The sequence below is a fragment of the Sorex fumeus genome, unplaced genomic scaffold, assembly GCF_029834395.1.
Source record: "Sorex fumeus unplaced genomic scaffold, SorFum_2.1 ptg000072l, whole genome shotgun sequence".
In the NCBI taxonomy this organism is placed as follows: Eukaryota; Metazoa; Chordata; class Mammalia; order Eulipotyphla; family Soricidae; genus Sorex; species Sorex fumeus.
Window position 1 is genome coordinate 42,746,166 of NW_026606129.1, and position 23,842 is coordinate 42,770,007.

Below are 23,842 nucleotides of genomic sequence, written 5' to 3' on the forward strand. Positions count from 1 at the left end.
GGAGAGAAGACTTGGATCATCGGTCTCTCCCTCTCTAGTAGTCCTGATCCACCACACATCGATCCACCTCCTCTCCAGCCAGATCAGCACACCTGGTCACTATGCTTGTGGTCAGCACCATCCATGGCTGCCACTAGACCAGGCATCTTACTAGTAACCAGTGTTCTATTAGACACAGTTTTCTTGGGGCTCTGAGTTCAGGTTTGAGAGTCAGTGTTTCTTAACTTTTATCAGTCTGTGACCTTCTTTCAACTTTGTTTCCTTCCTATGCCTTCCTCTCATGCTATGGCCCCATGTTCATGCAATTTTCACCTGTGGCTCCTTGGAATATCCTAGGGCCTAGAGGGTGGGGTCTCTGGCCCCTAATTTAGGACCACTAAATTAGACCTTGGCTTCACCCCAAGTCTGTAAACCTAAAAAAGTTCTTACTTCTGTGAACCTCAGTTTCTCTGTCACATGGAGAGAGAGAGAGAGAGAGAGAGAGAGAGAGAGAAATGTGCTTTATAAAATCAATAAGACGAAGCCATTCGTGCAGTATCTGGCATAATATAAGCCCTCAGATGGTTATCACTGCTGTTATTATAATAATGATAGTGATTACAATAAGAAGGAAGTCTAAGAAAACCGGCTTTATGGCTTTTCCCTATGATTTTGTTAGAAACCTGCATCATCCTTGAGTTTTGAAACTCAGGGTTCACACAGGAGACTGACAACCCGTGTCTCCGTGCCATGTCCAAGCCATGTATTTTCTTACTCCAAATTCAAAAGAGCACTTGTTGCTTCTCATCCAAATGTGGCCCTCCTGGCTGACCCAAATGGCCGTGTCCTCTGAGAAACCACCTCGAGATTCGGTGATAGACACATGTTGAGACCAGTATTCCCACCTTTGGGAAAGGGTGGGGAGGGGTGTCTGCTCGGTGTCTGCTCTCGTGCTGTGCCGCATGGTTTAGTATGGAGCAAAGACCTTGAAGGGCACCCACCCTGGCGAGGACTGGCCCCCAGCAGGAGTCACAGGAAGGGACCTTCTGCCTTCTCTCTTGATCTTGGGCCAGCCCTTTGGATAAGGCTGGGCTTATATGTAGGGAAAACACTTCCTTTGTGCAAGATTGGAATAAAGAGACTTGGGGCAGGGGAAGAAGGGAGCTGAGAGCAAAGAGATGTTCTCTGGGGCTTAAGGCACTTGTTTCCATGCAGCTGACCCCGGCACTACTGGATGTGGCCCCCGAATCCAACCACAAAACTAAAAAGCTTTGGAGAAAAGCGGGTGCCCTTTGGAGCACTTCAGTTGTTCTCTGTGGCTTTGCTTTCACTGGTCAGTACAGTCCTGGAGGGTGTGGGATCCAGGGTGGGGGATTCGGGGTGGGGGTGTGCAGGGGGTGTGTGTTGTGAGCAGGCGGCAGCCGCAGAGAGTAAGGGCGGCAGCTGAGAATGTGGAGTCTCCGGACTCTGGAGTTCCTGGATTCCTTCTGTTTCAACCTGCGTTTTACTCTCCCATGGGGCCTCTGCCCACAGGAGCCCAGGAACAATGCCACTGTTGTTCCCCAGGGTGGGTAACATGCCAGGATCCTGAGCCACGGGTATCAGAATGAAGGGCTGAGATCAAGAGGCTGTGTAGGTTCAAATGCCAGTGTACACAGGGTATTCTGTCTCATTTGGGGGCAGAAGCTGTGATCTAGGAGCTGGAATGGATGTTAAAAAAAAAAAAAGGAGATGGTTCCTAGGACTGGAGTGATAGTACAGTGGGGAGGGCACTAGCCTTCCACAGGGTTGAACCAAATTTGGTTCCCAGTATCCCATATGGTCCCCTGAGCCTGCCAGGAGTGATCCCTAAGCATATAGCCAGGAGTAAGTCCTGAGCACTGCCAGGTATGGCCCAACCCCCCCACGCCACCCCCAGTAAATGAAATTAAAATTTAAAAATAGGTTCTGTCCAAGTGAAGCTGTTATGTCAAAGTAGAAAGTCAAAAACTTCCCAAGTGTCCAGAGCCGGGGAATTGATTAAACACTTCATGGTCGACTCGATGAACAGATTGAAATGGGTGATATCATTTGATTTTTTTTACTGGCAAGGGAGACATGTTCATGATGAATTAATAAAGGCATTGGAAAATCCAGCGGACACCATAACGCTGTTGATTTGAGAGTGTACCCCAACACCTAAGGGTATCTGCAGCTCTGCTCACAGAAGACTGTTAGAAAAGATGAGGAACAAGGTGTTCGCATAGCTGATTGGTGGCATGTGGGTTTTGTCCTCCTTGCTTTGTGATTTTGTTTTGCTTCCCTTCACCTCACCACCTGTTCGCTTTTGAAAGCAAGCTAAGAGGAACTCCAGCAGGTGGGTGTTCTACACAGGGCCTTTAAAGCAAGATTCCATCTGAGCCTGCAGGCCCCCAGCCCTAACTGCAGTGAGGTCAGCCTCGCTGATCCACGGGAGAAGGAAAGGCTTCTGTGTCCTGTTCAAACCCCAGGCACCAGGCCTGCATTGTCCGTGCCACTCCCCAGAGGCAGCTACTATGGCTCTGTCCTGGCCAGGCTTGATCCAGGGCTGTACAGGTCAGTGCCTTCAGCTGATGCTCACCGGGGAGCTAAAGGGTGGGCCCACTCCTGCACGCCACAGCCCAGTGCTCCAGCAACTGCTGCTGTCCATCTTCTCAGCACCCTGTTGTCAGTTTATTTGCATTTTGACTTTTCCTTTCTGAATTATGAATTCCGAGACCTATGTTCCTACCTTTAGTTTTTGTTGTTGTTGTTGTTGCTGGTTTTTGTTGTTGTTGCTTCTACCCAGGCAAATGAGCCTGGAAGTTTGAAAACAAGGCAGCAGGTGACTACTGGTTTCCCTCCTGAGACCTCAGTGGCCTCTGTCCAGCTCTACCCTTGGAGATCTGGAGGAGGAGCAACTTGGGACCTGGTTTTGCACACAAGATGTCTGATGTGGTGATTCCTAACCTTGGCTGCATCTTGCAACCACCCAAGGGTCTTTCAAAACTGTGGGTGCCAAAAAAAAAATAAAGAAAACCCAATAAGAGACAGAGAACAAAAGGGAATGCCCTGCCACAGAGGCAGGGTGGGATGCGGGGGATGGAGGGGGTGGGAGGGATACTGGGATCCGTAGTGCTGGGAAATGGGCACTGGTGGAGGGATGGGTATTTGATCATTGTATAATTGAAACCCAAGCACAAAAATTTGTAAGTCTACAACTGTACCTCATAATGTCTCACTAATAAAAACTAAAAAAAAAAAAAACAAAACAAAACTGTGGGTGCCTAATTGCTTCCCAAAAACCGTGTCACTTCCACTGAGGTGCTTGTCTTACATACAGCTGATTCTAGTTCCATCCCCAACTCTATATATGGTCTCCTGAGCACCACCAGGAGTAACCCTTGAGCACCACCAGGTATGGCCCAAACTAAAAGATAAATAAAAGATTCTGATAGAAAGGGTTCTGGGGTGCAGCTTGTCCTGGAAGTTTTTAAAGCTTGCTGAATGAGACAAAGCTGGCTTGGAGAAAACAGATTTTCCTTCTTGGTCGGGCCCTCCCTACATGACAAGGTGAGGAATAAGCTTTTGAGAGTATTGAGGGTTTTCAGTGACCCACTGGAAAAGGAGCCTGCAGAGATGCAGTCCATTTCTGACTCTCCCTTTCCTCACTGATTCAGTTTGGAGTCGTGCTGGACGCTGGGTCCTCCAGAACCACCTTCTACGTGTATCAGTGGCCATCGGAGAAGGAGAATGATACGGGAGTAGTCAGCGAAACCTTCAAGTGCAGCGTGAAAGGTAAGGTCCCGAGTGCACCCGGGAGGCCTGAAAGGAAATGAGAGGGAGTCCTTCCCGTGTGAGAGGCCTGGACAGGTCCCCAGAAACAAACACCAGACTGAGCCTCAGGAGACTCTGAAGTCCTGTCCTGGTGCCGCTAATCCAAAGTGCCGTGACCCTGGCCAGGTCATTGTCCTTCTCAGGGCCTCATTTCTCTCTGTCTGGAACATGTGGAGGGGGTAGTATGGTATATATTTTTTTTACTACCCCCAATACTTTCAGGAACGCTGGTGAAGACACTAGGTCCTGCAGTGGGGAGAAAAGTAGAGCGTATTAATCCCACTAACAGAGGCAAACAAAACATTCCATGTCTTGTGTAGGTTATCTGAGCCCCCAATTTGCTTAAGATGCAGGGGGCCAGAGCATGCCTGCTCACACCTTGGGTTGTGTTACAGGAGAGGAATGCAGAGATTAGGCAATCTGAAGTCTGTCCTTGGGGTGCTGCGAATACCTGCTTTACACTATGGGGGAATGTGAGAAGGGAGTGGGAAACCCCCTCTGTCTTCCAAACCTTTCACTATGCAAATACATTTGAGGGGAGTAGAACAAAGAAGCAGTGCTTCAACTCATAAAACATGCAAAAATATGAGTAACACATGGAAAACGGGCTTCCAACTGGGGAAGGGATGGCTAGGGAGACTGTGGGTGTGGGAGACAGGAAGGAGATGGAGTGGATTGAGAGAGACAATCGGCACACAAACAGGCTCTTGGTTCTAAGGAAGCTTTATTTATGGACCTGGAAATTGTGGCTTTCATAGATTCTGATGTGTTACAAGAAAAGATTTTTCCGTTAATTTTCCCAATGTTTAAAAAGGAAAAGCTATCGTAGCTTATGGGCGGTATTAAAAAAAAGAAAAAAAGTTGTGAACTGAATTTGGCCCGAGAGCTGGCAAGCCCTGAAATAGAACATTATCGAACATTTTCAGCATCTTTAATGACCCTTCCATGCAGCCTTCTCAGAACACAGCCTGAATTTCAGGTTAACACTTTTCTCATTCTTCCTCACAGTTTGGCTTTTTTGTATTTAGCTTTTCCTGGTTTTTAAAATGGAATCAAACACATACTTAAGGGGGCCGGAACAGTAGTACAACCGGTAGGGCGCGTGACTTACAGGCAGCCCATTTCAATCCCTAGCATCCAATTTGGTCTCTGGAGACCTCCAGGAGTGATTCCTCAACAAAGAGCCAGGAGTAATCCCTGTGCACTGCTGGGTGTGGCCCCCAAACCAAACAACAATAACAACAACAACAACAACAACAAAAACCAAAAACCACATAGGTAAGCAGAATAAAACATATTTTCTTCTATAATTCATTTTGTTTAGTAATGTTGGGATTTTAGGATTCACCTGTATTGATCTGAGTTCCACTCACACCAACTGATGGATCTTTACCTGGCCTGGGTGTTCATAAGGCTGATATTCTCTGTTAGGTGTTTTCCCATTTCATTTTTTCCTCCCCATTCCTCAATTTCTTTTTTGTGAAGGACTTTTCTGCCTCTGTTGCTCATTTTTTTTTATTGAATTGTTTGTCTTATTGGTGTATTGAGATTCATTTTTAGTTATCTGAATGAGATAACTAAAATGATAATAGGCTTTGCTCCTATTATCGTATTATTGCTAACATCTTCTCTTTGTCTATGGTTTGTCTTTTCACTCTCCATAATGTCTTGATGAATAAAAGATCCTGGTTTTTACGGAGATACAGTTATTCATCTTTATGAGCTGTTCTTTAAGTATATGTGTGCATTTATATGTCTGTATAAATAATACATATATATTTATTTTATTTTGGGTTGCTGGGAATCAGGCCCAGGGTCTCACATGTTTAAGACAAGTGCTCTACCACTTAGCTGCAGCCCTGACCTCTCTCCTCTTTATTTTTTAATTTTAATTTATTTTTAATTTAATCACACACAGCCAACATGGCCGACCCGGGTTCGATTCCTCCGCCCCTCTCGGAGAGCCCGGCAAGCTACCGAGAGTATCTCGCCCACACGGCAGAGCCTGGCAAGCTCCCCGTGACGTATTCGATATGCCAAACACAGTAACAACAAAGTCTCCAATGGAGGCGTTACTGGGCCCACTCGAGCAAATCGATGATCAACGGGAGGGCCTTTACTTTACTTTTTTACTTTAATTTAATCACAATGAGATGCACAGTTACAAAGTTGTTCATGATTGGGTTTCAGTCATACTATGTTCCCATGTCCATCCCTTCACCAGTGTTCATTTCCCACCACCATTGTCCCCAGTTTCCCTCCTAAACCCCCTCACTGCCTCTATAGCAGGCACTTTTCTTCTTCTCTCTCTCTCTCTCTCTCTCTCTCTCTCTCTCTCTCTCTCTCTCTCTCTCTCGCAGGCATTATGGTTTGCAACACAGATACTGAAAGGCTATCATGTATATCCCTTTACCTACTTTCAACACTCAGTTCTTGTCCAAAGTGATCATTTACAACTATTATTGCTATACGGGTTCCTTCTCTATCCTAACTCTATCCTTTTTCTAAAGAAACTGTTTCTTCGCCTAAGGCCAGAAAGATATCCTTCTAGCAGAAGCTTTATGATTCTGCCTTTAGCCCACACAATGGAGCACAGTTGGAAAGTGTTTGAGCGCACTTCTTCAAGGCCTCTTTATTTTTTATTTTTTATTAGTGAAACACCATGAGGTACAGTTGTAGACTTACAAATTTTTGTGCTTGGTTTCAGTTATACAATGATCGAGTATCCATCCCTCCATCAGTGCCCATTCTTCACCACCACTGATCCCAGTATCCCTCCCCCACCCCCCATCAATCACACCCTGCCTCTGTGGCTGGGCATTTCCTTTTGTTCTCTCTCTCCTTTGGGTGCTGTGGTTTGCAAAAGAGGCAGTGAGTGGCAGTCATGTTCGGTCTATAGTCTACTTTCAGCATGCTTCTCCCATCCTGGGCGGATCCTCCCAACACCCTTTATTTGGTACTCCCTTTTCTATCTGAGCTGCCTTTTCCCCTAGCATGTGTGGCTGGCCTCCAAGCCATGGAGTGAACCTCTTGGTACTTATCTCGGCTATTCTTGGGTGTTAATCTCCTATTTTGTTACTTTATGAGCTGGAGTGATAGCACAGTGGTAGGGCGTTTGCCTTGCATGCAGCTGACCCTACCGAGCCTGGTTCAATTCCTCCGCCCCTCTCGGAGAGCCCAGCAAGCTACCGAGAGTATCTCGCCCGCACGCAAAGCCTGGCAAGCTACCTGTGACATATCCAATATGCCAAACACAGTAACAAGTCTCATGATGGAGATGTTACTGGGCCTACTCGAGTAAATCGATGAACAATGGGAGGACAGTGTAGGACAGTTCAGGATGTTCCCCAGATGAATGCAATCATTCTATGTCTGTCCCTCTCTTTCTGACTCATTTCGCCATGTAGTACCACTTGTATGGAATTTTCATGACTTCGTCTTTTCTAACAGCTACATAGTACTCCACTGTGTAGATGTACCAAAGTTTCTTTAACCAGTCATGTATTCTTGGGCACTCAGGTTTTTTCCAGATTCTGGCTATTTTGTAAAGAGTGCTGCAGTGAACAAACAAGTGCAGATGTCACTTCGACTATACTTTTTTGCCTCTCTGGGATATATTTCCAGGAGTGGTATTGCTGGGTCAAATGGGAGCTCAATTTCTAATTTTTTTGAGAATCGTCCATGCTGTTTTCCAAAAGGGCTGAACCAGCCGGCATTCCCACCGGCAGTCAAGGAGGGTCCCATTCTCGCCACATCCGCACCGGTTGCTTTTGTTCTTGTGGATGTGGGCCAGTCTCTGTGGTGTGAAATGATATCTCATTTTTGTTTAGATCTGCATCTCCCTGATGATTAACGATATAGAGCATTTTCTCCTGTGCCTTTTTGCCATTCGGATTTCTTCTTTGAGAAAGTTTCTGTTCATTTTGTTGCCTCGTTTTTTGATGGGGTTGGATGTTTTCTTCTTGTGGAGTTCAACCATTACTTTGTATATCCTTGATATCAACCTCTTGTTGGATGGGTCACTGTCATGGTCATGGTCCTCCTGTTATTCATCGATTTGCTTGAGCAGGCCCAGTAACGTCTCCATCATGAGACTTGTTACTGTGTTTGGCATATTGAATACATCACGGGTAGCTTGACAGACTTTGCCGTGTGGGCGAGATACTCTCGGTAGCTTGCTGGGCTCTCCGAGAGGGGCGAAGGAATTGAATCGGGCTCGGCCCGTTGTGTGCAAGGCAAATGCCCTACAGCTGTGCTATTGCTCCAGCGGTTGGGTATTGGGCGAATATCCTTTCCCATTCTGTAAACTGTCTTTGTATTTTGATCACTGTTTCTTTTGAGGTGCAGAAGCTTCTTAGTTTAAGATAGTCCCATTTATCTATCTCTGTTTTTACTTGCTTGGCTAGTGGCGTGACATCTTTGAAGATAACGCTAGCTTCAATGTCATGGAGGGTTTTGCCAACCTTATCTTCAATGTACCTTATGGATTCCAGTCTGATGTTGAGGTCTTTAAAAATGGGCTCAGATCTCTGCCTAACACCATGTACAAACGTAAGATCAAAATGGATTAAAGACTTCTTCGAGGCCTCTTTAGAGCACTGTGATCTGGGAGCTCACCTGTGACCTGAACGGGCTCCAGGTATCACCTCAGCCCACAGCCCAGGTGTTCTCTAGGCCCTGAGGGACTCATTTCAGTGCACCGACAAACTGTTAGAAGTTCTTGAAAGTCATGGGAAGCAGAATTAGCTTTATCCAAGCATCTTATTTGAGTATCCAGGGTTGGTCCTGACTAGCCATCCCTCAGTCCCTGGGTGTCACCGTCCTGGGAAGGCTGCTCTCTGTAGCTGACAGAGGCAAACCCTAAAGAGGAGACAGCAGTGCCACAAGCCTTTGGCTGAAGTGGTTTCTACATGCTGTGCTGGGCTCACCACAATAAGCACCATGGTGTGGGCCAAGCACTGCTGAGACCATCATCTGCAGGACACAGGCGGCCGTGCCCTTGTTCTGACCTCAGCCAAGGGTGCTGGCTCTGTTCTGAGTCTTCCCTCGCCACATCGCATGTAGTGGCCCCAACAGTCAGCAGGCATGTCCTCTCTTTAAAAAATAAAAAATAGAACTTTTAGCCTAAGGTGTTCTAAAATGCACATTTTGAAACCTGCCTGACTAGCCTGCCTCTTATCCATCTGGAACCTCCTTTTCAGCTTCCACTGCTGCTCCCCAGATTTAATGAGAATTATGCCCCCTCCTACTGCTTGTATTGAAGAGAGGGCAGAGCAGAGGAGAGTGCTTCAGATGCAATTTATCCCTGTGCCTGAGTGCCGCAAAGTTGCCTTTGAATTGTGAGTTCCTCATCTCGAAAATGGGCTTTATCATTATACCAGTTATGCAAGAGGAGTGGTTTAATGTGGGTTGGAGAGCTAGTGCATTTGCCTTGCATATGACTGACAGGGGTTTGTTCCCCAGTACCCCACAAGGCCCCTCACACTCCTCCAGGAGTGATTCCTGAGCACAGAGTCAAGAAGAAGCCCTGAGTAGTTCTGGGTATGGCTCAAACACACACACACACACACACACACACACACACACACACCACACAAACACACACGAATAAATTAAATTATATATTTTAAGGAGATGCCTGGTTTGTAGTAAGCTCCCACAATTAAGTGTTGACTGTTCATTATTCATGAGTTACCTCCCATGCTTTAGAGTTCATGGTGAATATTCCTACCAAAAAGCTCCTTTGTCCCAAGAGTTCTGTCATTAAGGCTGGAAGTGGCACATTATTCGCAGTAGGAGATCCTGGGTTCAATCCCTAAACCTGGCACCAAAAAAAAAAAAACAACTTTATCTTGGGCTGGCAGGCAATACAGGGGTGAGGGCACATTCAAGGCATGTGGCACCATATGGGCTCCTGAGCAACATGTGGTGTGGCTCTGGAGGACTCCAAGCACAGTGGAGCTACCCTCTGGTTCTGGTACCACATGGTCCATGCAGCACCACCTCCTCAGATTGTGCATTGGCCCACTGGCCGTCTGACCAAGAATCACTGCAGGTGTCCCTGAGACTCCTGATCTCTGCTTGGGAAGCCCAAAGACACCAAACAAAATCTGTCTTTAGAGGGCCAGAGAGATAGTATGAGGGTTAAGGCACAGGCCTTTTGTGTGGTTGGCCCTAGTGGTCCTGGCACCATGTGGTTCTTTGAGCATCACTGGTGCATCACTGGAGGCCCCTGTGCATCACTGGGTAACCTGGGTACCCCTACACCGCAGGGCCCCGTAGCACCACTTCCTTAGACCTTCACATTGAATCACCACTAGCCTAGTTCACCAAGAATTACCCAGGGGGCATGGAGTATCACTTGGGTGATATGAGCAATATATATATGCTTTCTGACCTAGAAGGGAACTTTCACCTACTCAATCCTGAGTGCCCTTGGGCTGTAGAGAAAAATGGGCATTTCACAGGGTAGGGTTCCTGGACCCACCAGGGATGTGATTTGGGGGATAGGTGGGGTATGGAACCCACAGCACATCCATAAATAGATCTTCCTTTTCATCATGATAGCCCAGGAGCCATATATATTCCGAATGACCAGGATGAAAGCTTAAATTACAGAGCTCATGTTTGCCTGGTATCATTCCCTTCATGACATGCGATTTCTCCAAAGATAATTTGAGTCTCTGGTTTCTCAAATGTAAATTTCCCCAGGACTCCTCTGGCATGACATTCTGAGGGAGTGGTGGGTGCTTGCTCATCCAACCCTGTTTGCAAAATGCCCAGCCCTCAGAAATGTCTTTCTCAGACCAGTCCTGCCAATGCTCAGCCTTCCATTGCTGCCTTTTGCCTGTCCCCACTGGGAGCCGCCTTTGTTTCTGCTCCCTGTGCTGGTGTTTGTAACTTTTGAGACCCTGTATGTTCCTCACCTCTTTTTTGTTTATGGTGGGAGAGAAAAGGGGACTATTCTGACAGGGCTCAGGGATACTCCTGACTCGGTGCACATGGATTTGCTCCCAGCGGTGCTCAGGGGACCATGCAGGACCAGGACGGAACCCGGGCTCCTCTACACAGACCCTGCGCTCCAGGCCTTTGACCTATCTCCCTCCACCCCCACCCACTATCTGCTCATCCCTTCAGCAGGGTGCTGTGTGACTACCCACAGCTGTCTCTCCACAAAAGATAATGTTTTCCCATTAAGCCAGTGATTTAAAAACTCTTTAAATCCCACCAGAACCTACACTTAGCTCTCTTCTCCATTGAAATCCCATAAAAAGGTATTGGGACACCAGGCCCATAGTCATAGCTGAAAAGTGCCCTCTGGGGGCTGGAGCGATAGGACAGTGGGGAGGGCGTTTGCTTTGCACGCGGCTGATCCAGATTCAATTCCCAGCATCCCATATGGCCCCCCAAGCACCGCCAGGAGTAATTCCTGAGTGCAGAGCCAGAAGTAACCCCTGAGCATTGCCAGCTGTGACCCAAAAAAAGCAAAAAAGAAAACAAAACAAACAAACAAAAAACACAAAAATTCCAGTAACTTGGCAATCACACCCACAAACTGCCCCTGGCACCATATAATCTCATCAATGGCCAAGATCTAGAGATTATAAAATAAAGCTTCCTGAAGAGTGCAATGCAATATTACCTGGAGCACCCGGCCACATTCCCAGCTGACCCATCTCTTGTACTCTAACCCACTGATGTACCTAAAGTAGCACACATTTGTTTGGTTTTAACATACTTGTATTCTCTTATATACAGACTTAAATGGCCCAGAATGAAATACAGCAACCTTCACACACTTCTCTCTTATCATGGTGGGAAGATGCTCCTTGGTGGGGTGGGTGTTTGAATACTATCTGTAATGAACTATTGTGAACTTAATCACTTAATCCCCGTTATTCATCGATTTATTCGAGCGGGTGCCAGTAACGTCTCCATTCATCCTGGTTGCGTGCTAGCGTAGCCCAATGGTATCTGTTTGTTCTAGGAACATGCAGAGCCTCAAACCGATCATTTAGGGTCTTGACGAAGAAGTCTGACCATCTTATAGGTGGGTGTCCACGTGATCTTTTGATGTCCCGTGGAATCCAATCAGTAATGGCTCTAGTCCAGCGGTTGTCTGTAAACCTCATTACGTGTACAGCCCATCTGATTTTTGTTGTCTTGGCAAATGAGACAGCGTCCCTGATTCTTGAGCGTTGACGAAGATCAGAACTTCAGATTCTATCTCTCATTTGAGTGAATCGTGATATTCCAAGCATAGTTCTTTCGATTCCTCTTTGAGAGACCCGAATAGCGTTCTCATCCTGTTTTCGTAGGGTCCAGGTCTCTGAGGCATATGTTAATGCAGGAAGAATAGTGGAATCAAAGAGATGTGCTCGTAGCTAGAGGTTCTTTGTCCTTTTAGTTATTTCTTCAATGCTCTTGAAGGCATTCCAAGCCGCTCTCTTCCTCCTGCGCAACTCAGGTGCCAGGTCATTCATCATGTTGATTTCTCGACCTAGGTATATATAACTGTTGCATTCGGAGATGGTGGTTCTGTTGAGAGCAAATGGAGCATCAGGAACAAGGCTGTTTCTCATAAACATTGTCTTCGTAAGATTCAGCTGTAGTCCGACCTTTCCACATTCACGGTCAAAGTCGTTCAGCATTTGTACTGCTTGGTTGATGTTTGGTGTTATTAGAACGATGTCATCAGCAAAGCGGAGGTGGTGTAGTTGCCGACCATCTATCTTCACTCCCATGCTTTCCCATCCTAGTCGTCACATGATGTTCTCGAGGGTGGCACTGAAGAGTTTTGGTGAAATGGTATCACCCTGCCGAACCCCTCTCTTGATATGGATGATTACTTCTTTGTAGAATGGTGAGATCTTGGTAGTGAATCCGCAATAGAGCTCACGAAGGATCTTGATGTATTGAGTTTGTATGCCCTGATTGGCTAGGGCTTCCATGACCGCTTCTGTCTCAACAGAATCAAAGGCCTTCTTTAAATCAATGAACGTTAGACAGAGCGGCATCTTGAACTCCCGAGATACCTCAATGAGTTTGGTTATTGTGTGGATATGGTCGATGGTACTGAATCCTTTTCGGAATCCAGCTTGTTCACATGGTTGTCCTTCATCTAGTGTTCTGCTAATCCTATTCAGGATGACACGAGTGAATAGTTTGTAGATGACAGACAATAGGCAGATTGGGCGATAGTTGCCAATGTTGTGAATGTCTCCTTTCTTGTATAGTAGTACAGTCCTGCTGGTTTTCCATTGGGATGGAACCTTGCATTCAGACAGGTAGCGTGTGAAGAGTCGAGCCAATGTATTGATGAGTACTGATGGTAAGTTCTTCAGGTGTTCAGGTCTGATCTTGTCTGGGCCAGGTGCTCTTTGTTTCTTTACCGACGAGATGGCATGTTGGATTTCGGAAGGGAGAACATTGGGAATGACATATCCATCATGTGGTATGTGGTATGTGGGCAAGTGGATGTGGCTATTAAAGAGATCTGAGTAGAAGTCATGAATAATCTACTCCATTGCCCTTCTGGAAGATGTGATAGATCCATCATGATGTCGGAGGGCAGTCATCTTGGTTTTGTAGTTGGTGAAGGACAGGCGGGCATTACGAATGTTTTTCCCAGCTTCTGCTGCATCTACCAGTACTGCTGCTCTCCTGTTTTTGAGGTCATCCTTGATGGCTTCTCTGCACTGTTTTGCCAGTTCGGATGTTCGCTTGTGGTTGCCTGAGGCACGTGCCAAGCCACGTTGTTTACTTTTCTCTAGTTTTCAGGGTACCTTAAATATCCTTACCGCACGGCAGAGCCTGGCAAGCTATCCGTGGTCTATGCCAAATAGACCAAATTGATATGCCAAATCCAGTAATAAATGGATCTCATTTCCCTAACCCTGAATTGTAAACTACTTTATGAAAATAAGATATATAAAAATCGCAAAAAGAAAAAAAAAGAAGAAGAAAGAAAAGAAAAGTGCCCTCTGGCCACACTTGTCTAGAGCTGGTCCTGTCAACACAAGGCTTTTATTTCTGTGCCATCTCAGTCCAGGATGGCAACCTTCAGTTTCATTAATGCTGACTCCCAGGCTCCTTATGCACCTGTGCACACAGTCTCATTTGATGCTACTGGAAGGAGTGTTTCAGCATATAGCTTTTTAGCACATACCATACTGTAATAATAAATGTAGAATTCACAGTCACGGTCACGGTCCTCCCATTGTTCATCTATTTGCTTGAGCGGGCACAGTAACGTCTCCATCGTGAGACTCGTTACTGTGTTTGGCATATCAAATACCTCATGGGTAACTTGCCAGGCTCTGCCCTGCGGGGAAGATACTCTCGGTAGCTTGCCGGGCTCTCCGAGAGGGGCGGAGGAATCGAACTTGGGTTGGCCATGTTGGCCGCTTGTAAGGCGAACGCCCTACCCACTGTGCTATCGCTCCAGCCCTAATGTAGAATTATAATAATAATAATAAATAACATCATAATATATTGTGACTATATTCCAACAATATATCATCACAACTGGAATAATAAAATATATTTCAATATATTTCATAGAATGAAAATGAAAATGTCAGGATATATAAATCAGTAGTAATCCCATCTCTAATCCCATCCTCCAAAAGTGATAAGGTTCCTGTTTTCATGTACTCAAAAATTCTTTGTCATCATTAAGTTGTATTTACATTTTATGCATTAAAATGTATGTTTATATAATATACATATATACACATGTATATAACAAAAAGACGTGTGTGCACATATAACAGTTACTACCATTAGAGGTTTTTGCCAACTCCTTCAGTTCTGAGCTCGTGAGATGAAGCTACCACACTCATTAAAAAAAGAACTAAAAAAAGGTATCTTGGCACTAGAGAGATGGTACGAGGGTAAGGTGCTTGCCTTGCATGCAGTCAAGCCCATTTTGTTTCCCAGCACCACGAATGGTTTCCCAGGTATTTCCAGGGGTGGCCCCAAGAACAGCTGAGTGTGACAAAAAAAATCATATGATAATCATCTAAATAATAGTAGTGTTGGCACTGTCATGGATTGTGATGGTTTGTGAAATAAAATAGATGAATTATAAAGTTGGAGTTTCTGGGAAACAGTAATTTTAGCATAAGAAAAAGAAGATAAAGATAGAAGATCAAATCAGTTATGTTAAAAGCTACAGTTTGGTGCTCAGGGATTTCTCCTGGCAGTGATAAGCAGACCATGCAGTACTGGGGGTTGGATGCAAGGCTCCTCCATGCAGAGGATGTACTCAGCCCATTGATCTATGTTTCCAGCACAAACTGGTAGTTTTAAATTAGTAGTTCTAATTAGGATGCATGATATATTTTATTTTTAGAGCTCTTTCTCTGTCTAGCCTCTGAAAAGCATTGAAATAAGTTCTGTGCTTTTTTTACTCAATACCATTACTCAATAAAGAAACCAGGACTCCTTGAAAAAGTGACTGATTCCTTATCTGGGTAGGAAATGCACCACCCTTCTTCCATGTCATCGAAGCCAACAGCAAAAAAAGCAAAGATTTCTAGAATCCTAACCACTTCAGGAGGAAGAAGGGGACAAACCAGACAGCACTGTGAGTCAAAGATTAACCCATCAGTAACAACTGCAAGATATAGAAATACATTAAATATATCTTTTGAATAAGATATGTGATCCATACACAGCTGACCTGGATTCAATCGCCAGCACCACATCTGCCCCCCAAGTAATCCCTTAGTGATCCCTAAACACAGAAACAGAAGAAAATCCTGAGAACTGGCAGCTATGGCTCAAAACCCCTTAAAATAAAATACATTTATGTGGTCCTAAAAACAAAAGAAATAAAATTCATCATTGGTGAAATGAAGGTGGTCTGGAGATGCCATCTTTATTTTTGTAAGCTTGTAAGGGGAAGGGCTTATCCTGCCTTTGCTGTGTAAGCTACTGGGTGGTAACCAAGAGTTAATGATGGGGACATTCCTCTTCTATAAAAGCATTTTCGGTAAGTGAAGCATGAATTAGGGAAATAAAGCATCACCATTTTGCATCCTGTAATGGACTAATGGAGCTTAGCAATGGTCATTTATGTCTGTTACCAGCACAGAAAGAGACAAGCAGACTTTGGCACCTCCTGTCAGGCAGCAGTGCACACTAAAGTATTCTGGGAAAGGTGCTGAGTCTGATTTAAGGCTTTCCGTGCAGTTACCATTGGATTGGAAAAACAGGGTAACAGGTCAAATGAACCTTGAGGAGACAATCAGCAAATTCTATCTAGGTGGTGGAAAACTCTACAGGGCAAATCAAATAGCAAAGAATGTTATTTTAATTACGAGAGGAAAATGGAAAGGGAAGGCAGAATCTACAGACTAAAAGAGACCTAGCAGGAAATAGATGTATGTGCAAGGAGACTTCCCCCACAGCGTCAGAGACCAGGACTGTGAATGGGGGAAACAGCACTGCCCAGCTCACTGTTAATGACCAGCTCCCCAAAACTTTCAGAAACTATCCTGTGTTCTTCACAGATGTATTGCCTCTGTGTCTGAAGACAATCTGAGTTTGCTTTTTATCATTCAAAACTTAAAACACATCAACTCTTGGAGAAGGACAAATACCAGATGATCTTACTCAGCAGGGGTGTAGAGAGAAACAAAACAAGGTCATAGACAGTATCCAACAATGACAAACCCCTAGCCTTGGATGACAAACTGAGATGACCAAGTACTGTGGAGAGGGCTGGGTGGGATTGGAGTGTGACCGCCTTGATGTGATATGATGACAATGGTGGACACTGGGTGAGGTGTGACCATAATAAAATTGACTTTGTGTATGCCTGAAACTCAGTTATGAACAACTTTGCAAAGCACAGTGACTTAATTTTTTAAATATTTTTAAGAACATAAATATATCACAGTGGTAGGGCGTTTGCCTTGCACACAACCGACAGGGCCAACTTGAGTTCGATTCCTCCGCCCCTCTCGGAGAGTCTGGAAAGCTACCAAGAGTATCTCGCCTGCACGGCAAAGCCTGGCAAGCTCCCTGTGATGTATTCGTTATGCCAAGCACAACAACAACAAGTCTCACAATGGAGACGTCACTGGGCCTGCCCGAGCAAATCGATGAACAACTGGAGGACAGTGCTACAGTGCTACAGACCTTAACTACTTTTTTTTTGTTTTTTTTTTGTTTTTTTTTCCATTCCATTCCAGCCATGATCAGGGATCACGCTTGGTAGGGGTTCTGGGGATCAAATTCCTGTCAACCACATGTAACACAAGCATCCTGCCTGCTGTATTATCTCTCGGTCCAAATTAACTATAGTAATTTTAATAATTAATTTTTCAAAAGAGCTATCAACTCTAAAGAGGCTTATGGGATATCAATTAAACAGTGGATATAATTTGAGCCCTGGTTCTGACAGGGGTGGGGTGGGGGGATAAAATATGAACATGAATGAAATGTGAACCCGAATTACATTTTTATTATTCTACATGTTATTTTAAATTTTATAAGTATAGTAATCAGGCTACGATTATGCTTCTTAAGCCATTCTTGTCTTTTAGTGAGAAGTAGTAAAATATTCACCAAGTGAAATAATCCTTTGAAGTTTGTTGGGTAGAGTGAGAACTGGGGAGAACATAGATGAAGCAAGACTTGATCACTATTGGGAGCTGAGAGCTAGATATGGGGTTCAGGATACTGTTCTCCCTATCTTTATTTATAATTAGAAATTTACATAATTAAAACTTAAAAAAAGTTAGGGCTACAGCCAGTGATGCTTAGAAGCTGCTCCCAACTCCACGTTCAAGGGTCCATCTATGCTGGGGATTAATCCCAGCCTCCCACATGAAAAGCATGTGCTTAGCCTGTTGGTCTCTCCAGCCCTGAGAAAATACAAGGCCTGGGAGTGCCAGGGAGAGAGTGCAGAGACCATGTTAAAGGAGTGATCTCTGGACTTCCTGAGCTCACCTTGAACCTCCCTAAAAGAGAAGTGGGTGTGGGGGGGAGTCAAGTCCTACTTATTTTTTCCTAACTTCTGTAATTCCTTTCTTTCCGATTTGAGGAATTATCAGGGCCTTAGCATCTCCACTTACTGCAACACCCTGTGTGGAGCAGCCTTGAGTGTGGCGGCGATTGGGTTGTGGAGGTTTTGGACTGTGGGGACTGGGTCCCTTGGGGCAAGGAAGTCTCTCACCTGCCCCCTTCAAAGTCCCTGGCAGTTTAAATCGCACCCAGAACCTGCTAGGAGTGATCCCTGAGCATAGATCTTGAGTCAATCCTGAGCATGACCAGGTGTGTCCAATATAAAATTAATTAATTTAAAACCCTCTTCATTTTTGAACCTGACCTGTCTGTCCTATATGTAAAAGTTTTTTGCCCTTGTTGGTTCCTGGGAATGCTAAGAAGTTCTGATGGATTGTATTCCAGGCTCCGGGATCTCCAGCTATGGAAATCGTCCCCAAGAGGCCCCCAAAGCTTTTGAAAATTGTATGCAGCAAGTCAAGGCTCAGATTCCAGAGAAACTCCACAAATCCACCCGCATTTACCTGGGGGCCACGGCCGGGATGCGTTTGCTCAGGTAAGGGCTGTGGTGACTCAGATGAACACACCACACCAAAATAGCCAAGAATGTGTTGAACCTAGCCAAGGACGCATCTATTTCTGGGAACAAATTCAAAAGAAAGAAGCCCATATTTTGACCTAAGTTTAAGGCTTTAAAAGCTGGGAAACTTTTGGGGCTTTATTTTAATACCCAGAAACAGTTCTAAAAATTGATTTCTGTTCCCTTGGTGATCTTACTGAGAATGCTGTGGGAGAAAAAAAAAAGATGAAGATAACGTGAGATCTATTCATGGAGTGTAACTAGTTTTTGGTGGGGTTTGGTTTTGTTTTGTTTTCAGTAAAGTAGAAACATTTTTGTGTGGATCGGAGAGACAGTACAGTGGGTAGGGCACTTACTGCTGGTTGTATGCAGCAACCCAGGTTCAGTCCCTGGCAGTTTATTTTTGTTTATTTTTTTAAATTGTTTTTATTTGATAAGTTAGTTCACAATATTTGATTACATTTAATATTCAAACACCAATACTACCACCATTACACCTTCTCATCACCAAATTTGGGATGTTTCCATCCCAAGCCCCAATCCCTGTCCCCAAACGCAATCAAAATAATATATTTTGTAGTGTCTGTTATAAAGAACTGCTGAACATGCTTACAAAAAAAGTGTCCATATAGGAAACAGTGTGAAGATTATTCTATTTTGGCAGGAGCCATTAAGACATTCTATAGGATATCACTAACATGTTGTTAAAGTGTGGGTGATGTGAGCTTTGGTATATACAAATCTGAAAATATGCATATATGCAATATATATTTCCCTCTATGATTTGTTGCCTACTGTCTGAACCCTTCAAATATGGTGTGGTAATTATGAAGAATGGATAGGGAGTGTCTTATGATGTGTCATGCAGCCACAAAAGCAGCCACTGTGGTCCAGGAATATGTTCACTAACATGTGAGGCTAGGCGCGAGCGTGTGTGGAGCAGCCTTGAGCTTGGTGGTGGTTGAGTTGTGGAGGTTTTTGGTTGCAGGGACTGGGTCCCTTTGGGCAGGGAGAGCTCTCACCCGCCCCCCTCTGAGTCCCTGGCAGTTTAAATGGCACCCAGAACCTGCCAGGAGTGATCCCTGAGCATAGATCCCGAGTAAATCCTGAGCATGACCAGGTGTGTCCAATATAAAAATTAATTATAAATTAATTTAAACATTAATTAATTTAAAATAATAAGCAAAATAGAAACTTTTATTTTATTTTGATTTGGGGGTCATGCAGAGTGGTGCTCAGGGGCTATCCCTGACTCTGTTCTTTGAAGTTACTTCTGCCCAGACTATGCAGTGCTGGGGGTCAAACTCAGGCCTCCTGCATGAACCCAGCTGTTGAGCTGTCTTTCTGGTTCCTACAAACTTTTGGGTATCTGTACAACACTAACTTCTCTGAGAGAAACACCTAGCAATGTAACTTTTACCCATGTACAATGGCCCCTGAAATCTGTCTTAAAATAATAGACAATCTGCACCTCCCCCTCAGATAGCCAGCAAACCCCTCTAGTTATTGGGAAACCAATCTCTCATTTACTTCAGTTAAGTAGTTCCTTCTGAATTTGTAGCCACAACTTCTAGCCTACTAGCATGTTTTTAATTCCCTCTTCTCTTCATCTTTACTCCATTACAGTATTTCCTTGGCCTTGAAAGGATTGAAAAATAAAAATAAAAATTTAAATTTATCCAGGATGGAAGCTGCTCCAAGTTTTGGCAATAACGGGCAGGGCACTTAACCTTGCACATGGCTGACCCAGGTTTGATCCTGGACATCCCATATGGTCCCCTGATACCCACCAGGGGTGGTCCCTTAGCACAGAGCCAGAAATAAGTCCTGAGTACTTCCAGATATGGCCCCAGAACAAAACCTTTGACAATAAGGCTTCATCCTCAAAAGCCAACATTCTGCCTCAAAAACACTTTGTCCAAGAGTGCAATAACAGGAAAGCATGTGGGCATGAAGAACATGTAAAACAACAAACAGAACCTCTTTAACACCATCGGCAAGAGACATCATGAGGTAATGGAGTACTTACCTTGCATGCGTGAAGTGCAGAGTTCAATCCCTGGGATCACAAAAAATGAAATGGGGAAAAAAAAACATGAAACACAGTCAACTGTGATCAGGACTTTTTCCTTGTTGTTTTCTGTCCTACTGTCTTTTGGCGGGAGGGGGGTATACATATCCAACTGTGTTCAAGGATCACTTCAGGTATGATGCAAGGGACTATATGAGGTGCTGGGGATCAAACCTAGGTCAGTCCTGTGCAGGGCAAGAGCCTTAACTTCCGTCTGTACTGTCGCTCCAGCCCCTTCTTTTCTATTTTTGCTTCTCTTTCTAAAGTCCTGATTGACCAGGTCATATGCACAGGTTATATTTCTTTGTTCACACTTAGAATCTACAATGTGTTTCAAAATTATTGCGTCTATTTGAAATAGAAACAACACAGAAATTTCTCCTCCTTCTGCCATTTCTTTCTTCAAGAATTTTGTTCGTTGCTTCTTGACTCCTAGCGCTCTCAGTGAGAAATACTGAAAAGGCTCTGTGATGTACAACCCATGACTAAAACCGTGGATAATGAAACCACATCCTATTTAAATACAGTAAATATTAACTCCTCCTTGTAAGATGGTTTCTAGTAGTGATTCATTTCTTTGGAGGAATTAGCTAGCATTTTAATTGCTAAAAAGGCCAGCTTTTTTTTTTATGCGATGGTAACTGATCGCACTAGGAAAACTCTGGATTGTTTTCCAACTGTAAGAATGTGCTACTGAATTAGAATGAAGTGCAACTTATAGCAGTGACCTTTCTTTTTCCTGAACCCCAACTGAATTGTTGCCAAGATTCCTAATCCCCTGATGAAGAAGGAAGTAATCTCCCACATGACACCAGAGTGACCTGCAGTGGGAGGAGGCTCATTCCCTCACCACTCCTTCAGGGGCCAGCACATAGGACCTGTCCATGGACAGCCCCAAGAGCCCTGACATCCTCTATGGAAGAAGCCCTCTCACAGAGCTTCCCACTAAGCTCCCCTTCACTCTGGTCCGATGAAGACTCCTACAGTTGTTTCTCTCAAGAAATTACCTATCTTTGGGGGCTGGAGCGATAGCACAGCGGGCAGGGCGTTTGCCTTGCACGCAGCCAACATGGCCAACCCAGGTTCGATTCCCAGCATCCCATATGGTCCCCCGAGCACTGCCAGGAGTAATTCCTGAGTGCATGAGCCAGGAGTAACGCCTGAGTATCGCCGGGTGTGACCCAAAAAGCAAAAAAAAAAAATAATAAAAAAATAAAATAAAATAAACATCCCTTAAAAAAAATTACCTATCTTTGAGGCAGTGGAGGGTTGTTTGCGGCATGCCCAGCACCACTCCCAGTTGTATGTGATCAACCTGACTGGACACAGCTGGTACTTGACTGTCATCAGGACCACATATAGTGATGCTGTAGGTTGAGGAGCATGTCATACCAGGGAGAGAACTTCAGGCCTCCCACATGCAATACCTGGTTCCAGATCTGTCCCCCTTGCCCATGCCAATCCTACGCCTTCACCTTTCCTCTGCTAATCAGAGACAACAATTGTGATTAGACAAGAGATTCTTGATTAACAGGATGCTGTAGAGTTGGACAGAAACTGGTAGGGAGAAGAGAAAAAGTACTATTTTTACTGCAAGATGTTTTCCCGCTGGACAGTTTCACAGGTAACAGTGTACCTGATGTCACAGTTGCCTGGGGGACTTCCCCTTGGAAAAGGGATGACCATACATCACACATCCGAGAAATCATCCCTGCTGGCAGGGAAGTGCGGATGTTTGTATCTCAAGTGAGGGAGGTAAGGTTGAGACTGATCACTAAACATTCAGCCTTCTGTGTTCTGTGCCTTGCCTAGGTTGCAAAATGAATCTGCAGCCAATGAAGTCCTGACAAGCATCGAAAACTACTTCAACTCCCAGCCCTTTGATTTCAGAGGTGCTCAGATCATTTCTGGGCAAGACGAAGGGATCTATGGATGGATTACAGCCAACTACTTAATGGGAAATTTCCTGGAGGTGTGTGAAAACAAATGCCTGTTCGTTTGTTTGTTACTTTTTCATATCTTGCTGTATATCCCCTCATCTGGGAGGGGACGCTTTGGCCAAGGTGCTTAAACAGGACCATCTCTCCTGAGTCACTCTATCATGGAATGTGGTAAGGAAACACCAGCAAGACATGGCTGGGGAAGTCATGTGGGGCTGGGATGAAAACATGGATCAAAAGTCAGATCAAATGCATGGTAGAGGGAAGACAGCATCCCCTTCTGGGCTTGTCAGAAACTGGAGGGAAGGAGGTCTAAATCCAGCGCCTGTGAGGGGTCTTTCAAAGGGCAGCTGGAGATGGATCCTTTCAAGAAGTTCCACAGTCGTCAGACAGGTACAGACTTCAGGCAGTCTGCTCCCAGGCTTTTGTTGCCTCAGTCTCCCCGACTCCAACTCCCACACTCGCTGCTTCTCTGGTGAGCAGGAGGAAGGCTAACTCTTAGAACAACCACCAGAAGACATCAACTCAGGGCACCATCAGTATATCCTGCCCACCAGCTGGCTTGTTATTCCTCAAATATGTCACTGTCACTGTCCTCCCGTTGTTCATCGCTTTGCTTGAGCGGGCCCAGTAACATTGTGAGACTTGTTACTGTGTTTGGCATATCGAATGTCTCACGGGTAGCTTGCCAGGCTTTGCTGCGCAGGCGAGATACTCTCGGTAGCTTGCTGGGCTCTCCGAGAGGGGCGGAAGAATCGGGTCAGCCTGGTTGGCCATGTGCAAGGCAAACGCCCTACCCGCTGTACTATCACTCCAGCCCCTGACTGCTTCACACACACTCCCCCACCAAATAAGAAGATCCGGTTGCAGTGGATTCACTCTGGTCACAATGGGGCCAGAGCAGACTGCCTCATGAACTCTCCAGTTTGTCCCAAGCCCACTATGCCTGATTGTCAACATCTCATCTGCTTCATCTGTTTATGTTTCCTGTCCTGTCTCTGTCCACACTTGAACTCGCCACCCCTAAAATGAAGGAAACACCTAGCCCACCATGCACCCCGTGTCATATGTCTTAGCAACAAGAGATGGGTCTTCGCTGGAAAAACCCGGCAGGCTTGCTTGACAGAGCATTGAAGTGGTGTCTTTGACTTTGCCTTATTTTGTTTTCCCACTTTGCAGAAGAACCTGTGGAATATGTGGGTGCATCCCCACGGAGCGAAGACCACAGGAGCCCTGGATTTAGGCGGTGCCTCAACCCAGATATCCTTTGCGGTGGGAGAGAATGTGGAACGGAACACCAGTGGGATCATGCAAGTGTCTCTCTACGGATACACGTACAAGCTCTACACACACAGTTTCCAGTGCTATGGGCGGAATGAGGCTGAGAAGAAATTTCAGGCAATATTGCTTAAGGTACTCCAT

At 45.1% G+C, this 23,842-nt stretch overlaps 1 protein-coding gene across 1 annotated transcript in view; it reads left to right on the forward strand.

Moving 5' to 3' along the window:
• Window positions 1-23,842, forward strand: part of ENTPD3 (ectonucleoside triphosphate diphosphohydrolase 3) — a 46,174-nt gene that overhangs the window by 11,089 nt on the left and 11,243 nt on the right. The window contains exons 3-6 of the mRNA XM_056129539.1: window positions 3,657-3,774; window positions 18,235-18,385; window positions 22,293-22,452; window positions 23,600-23,833. Coding sequence (XP_055985514.1) covers window positions 3,657-3,774; window positions 18,235-18,385; window positions 22,293-22,452; window positions 23,600-23,833 — 663 coding nt within the window. The remainder of the gene's footprint in view (window positions 1-3,656; window positions 3,775-18,234; window positions 18,386-22,292; window positions 22,453-23,599; window positions 23,834-23,842) is intronic.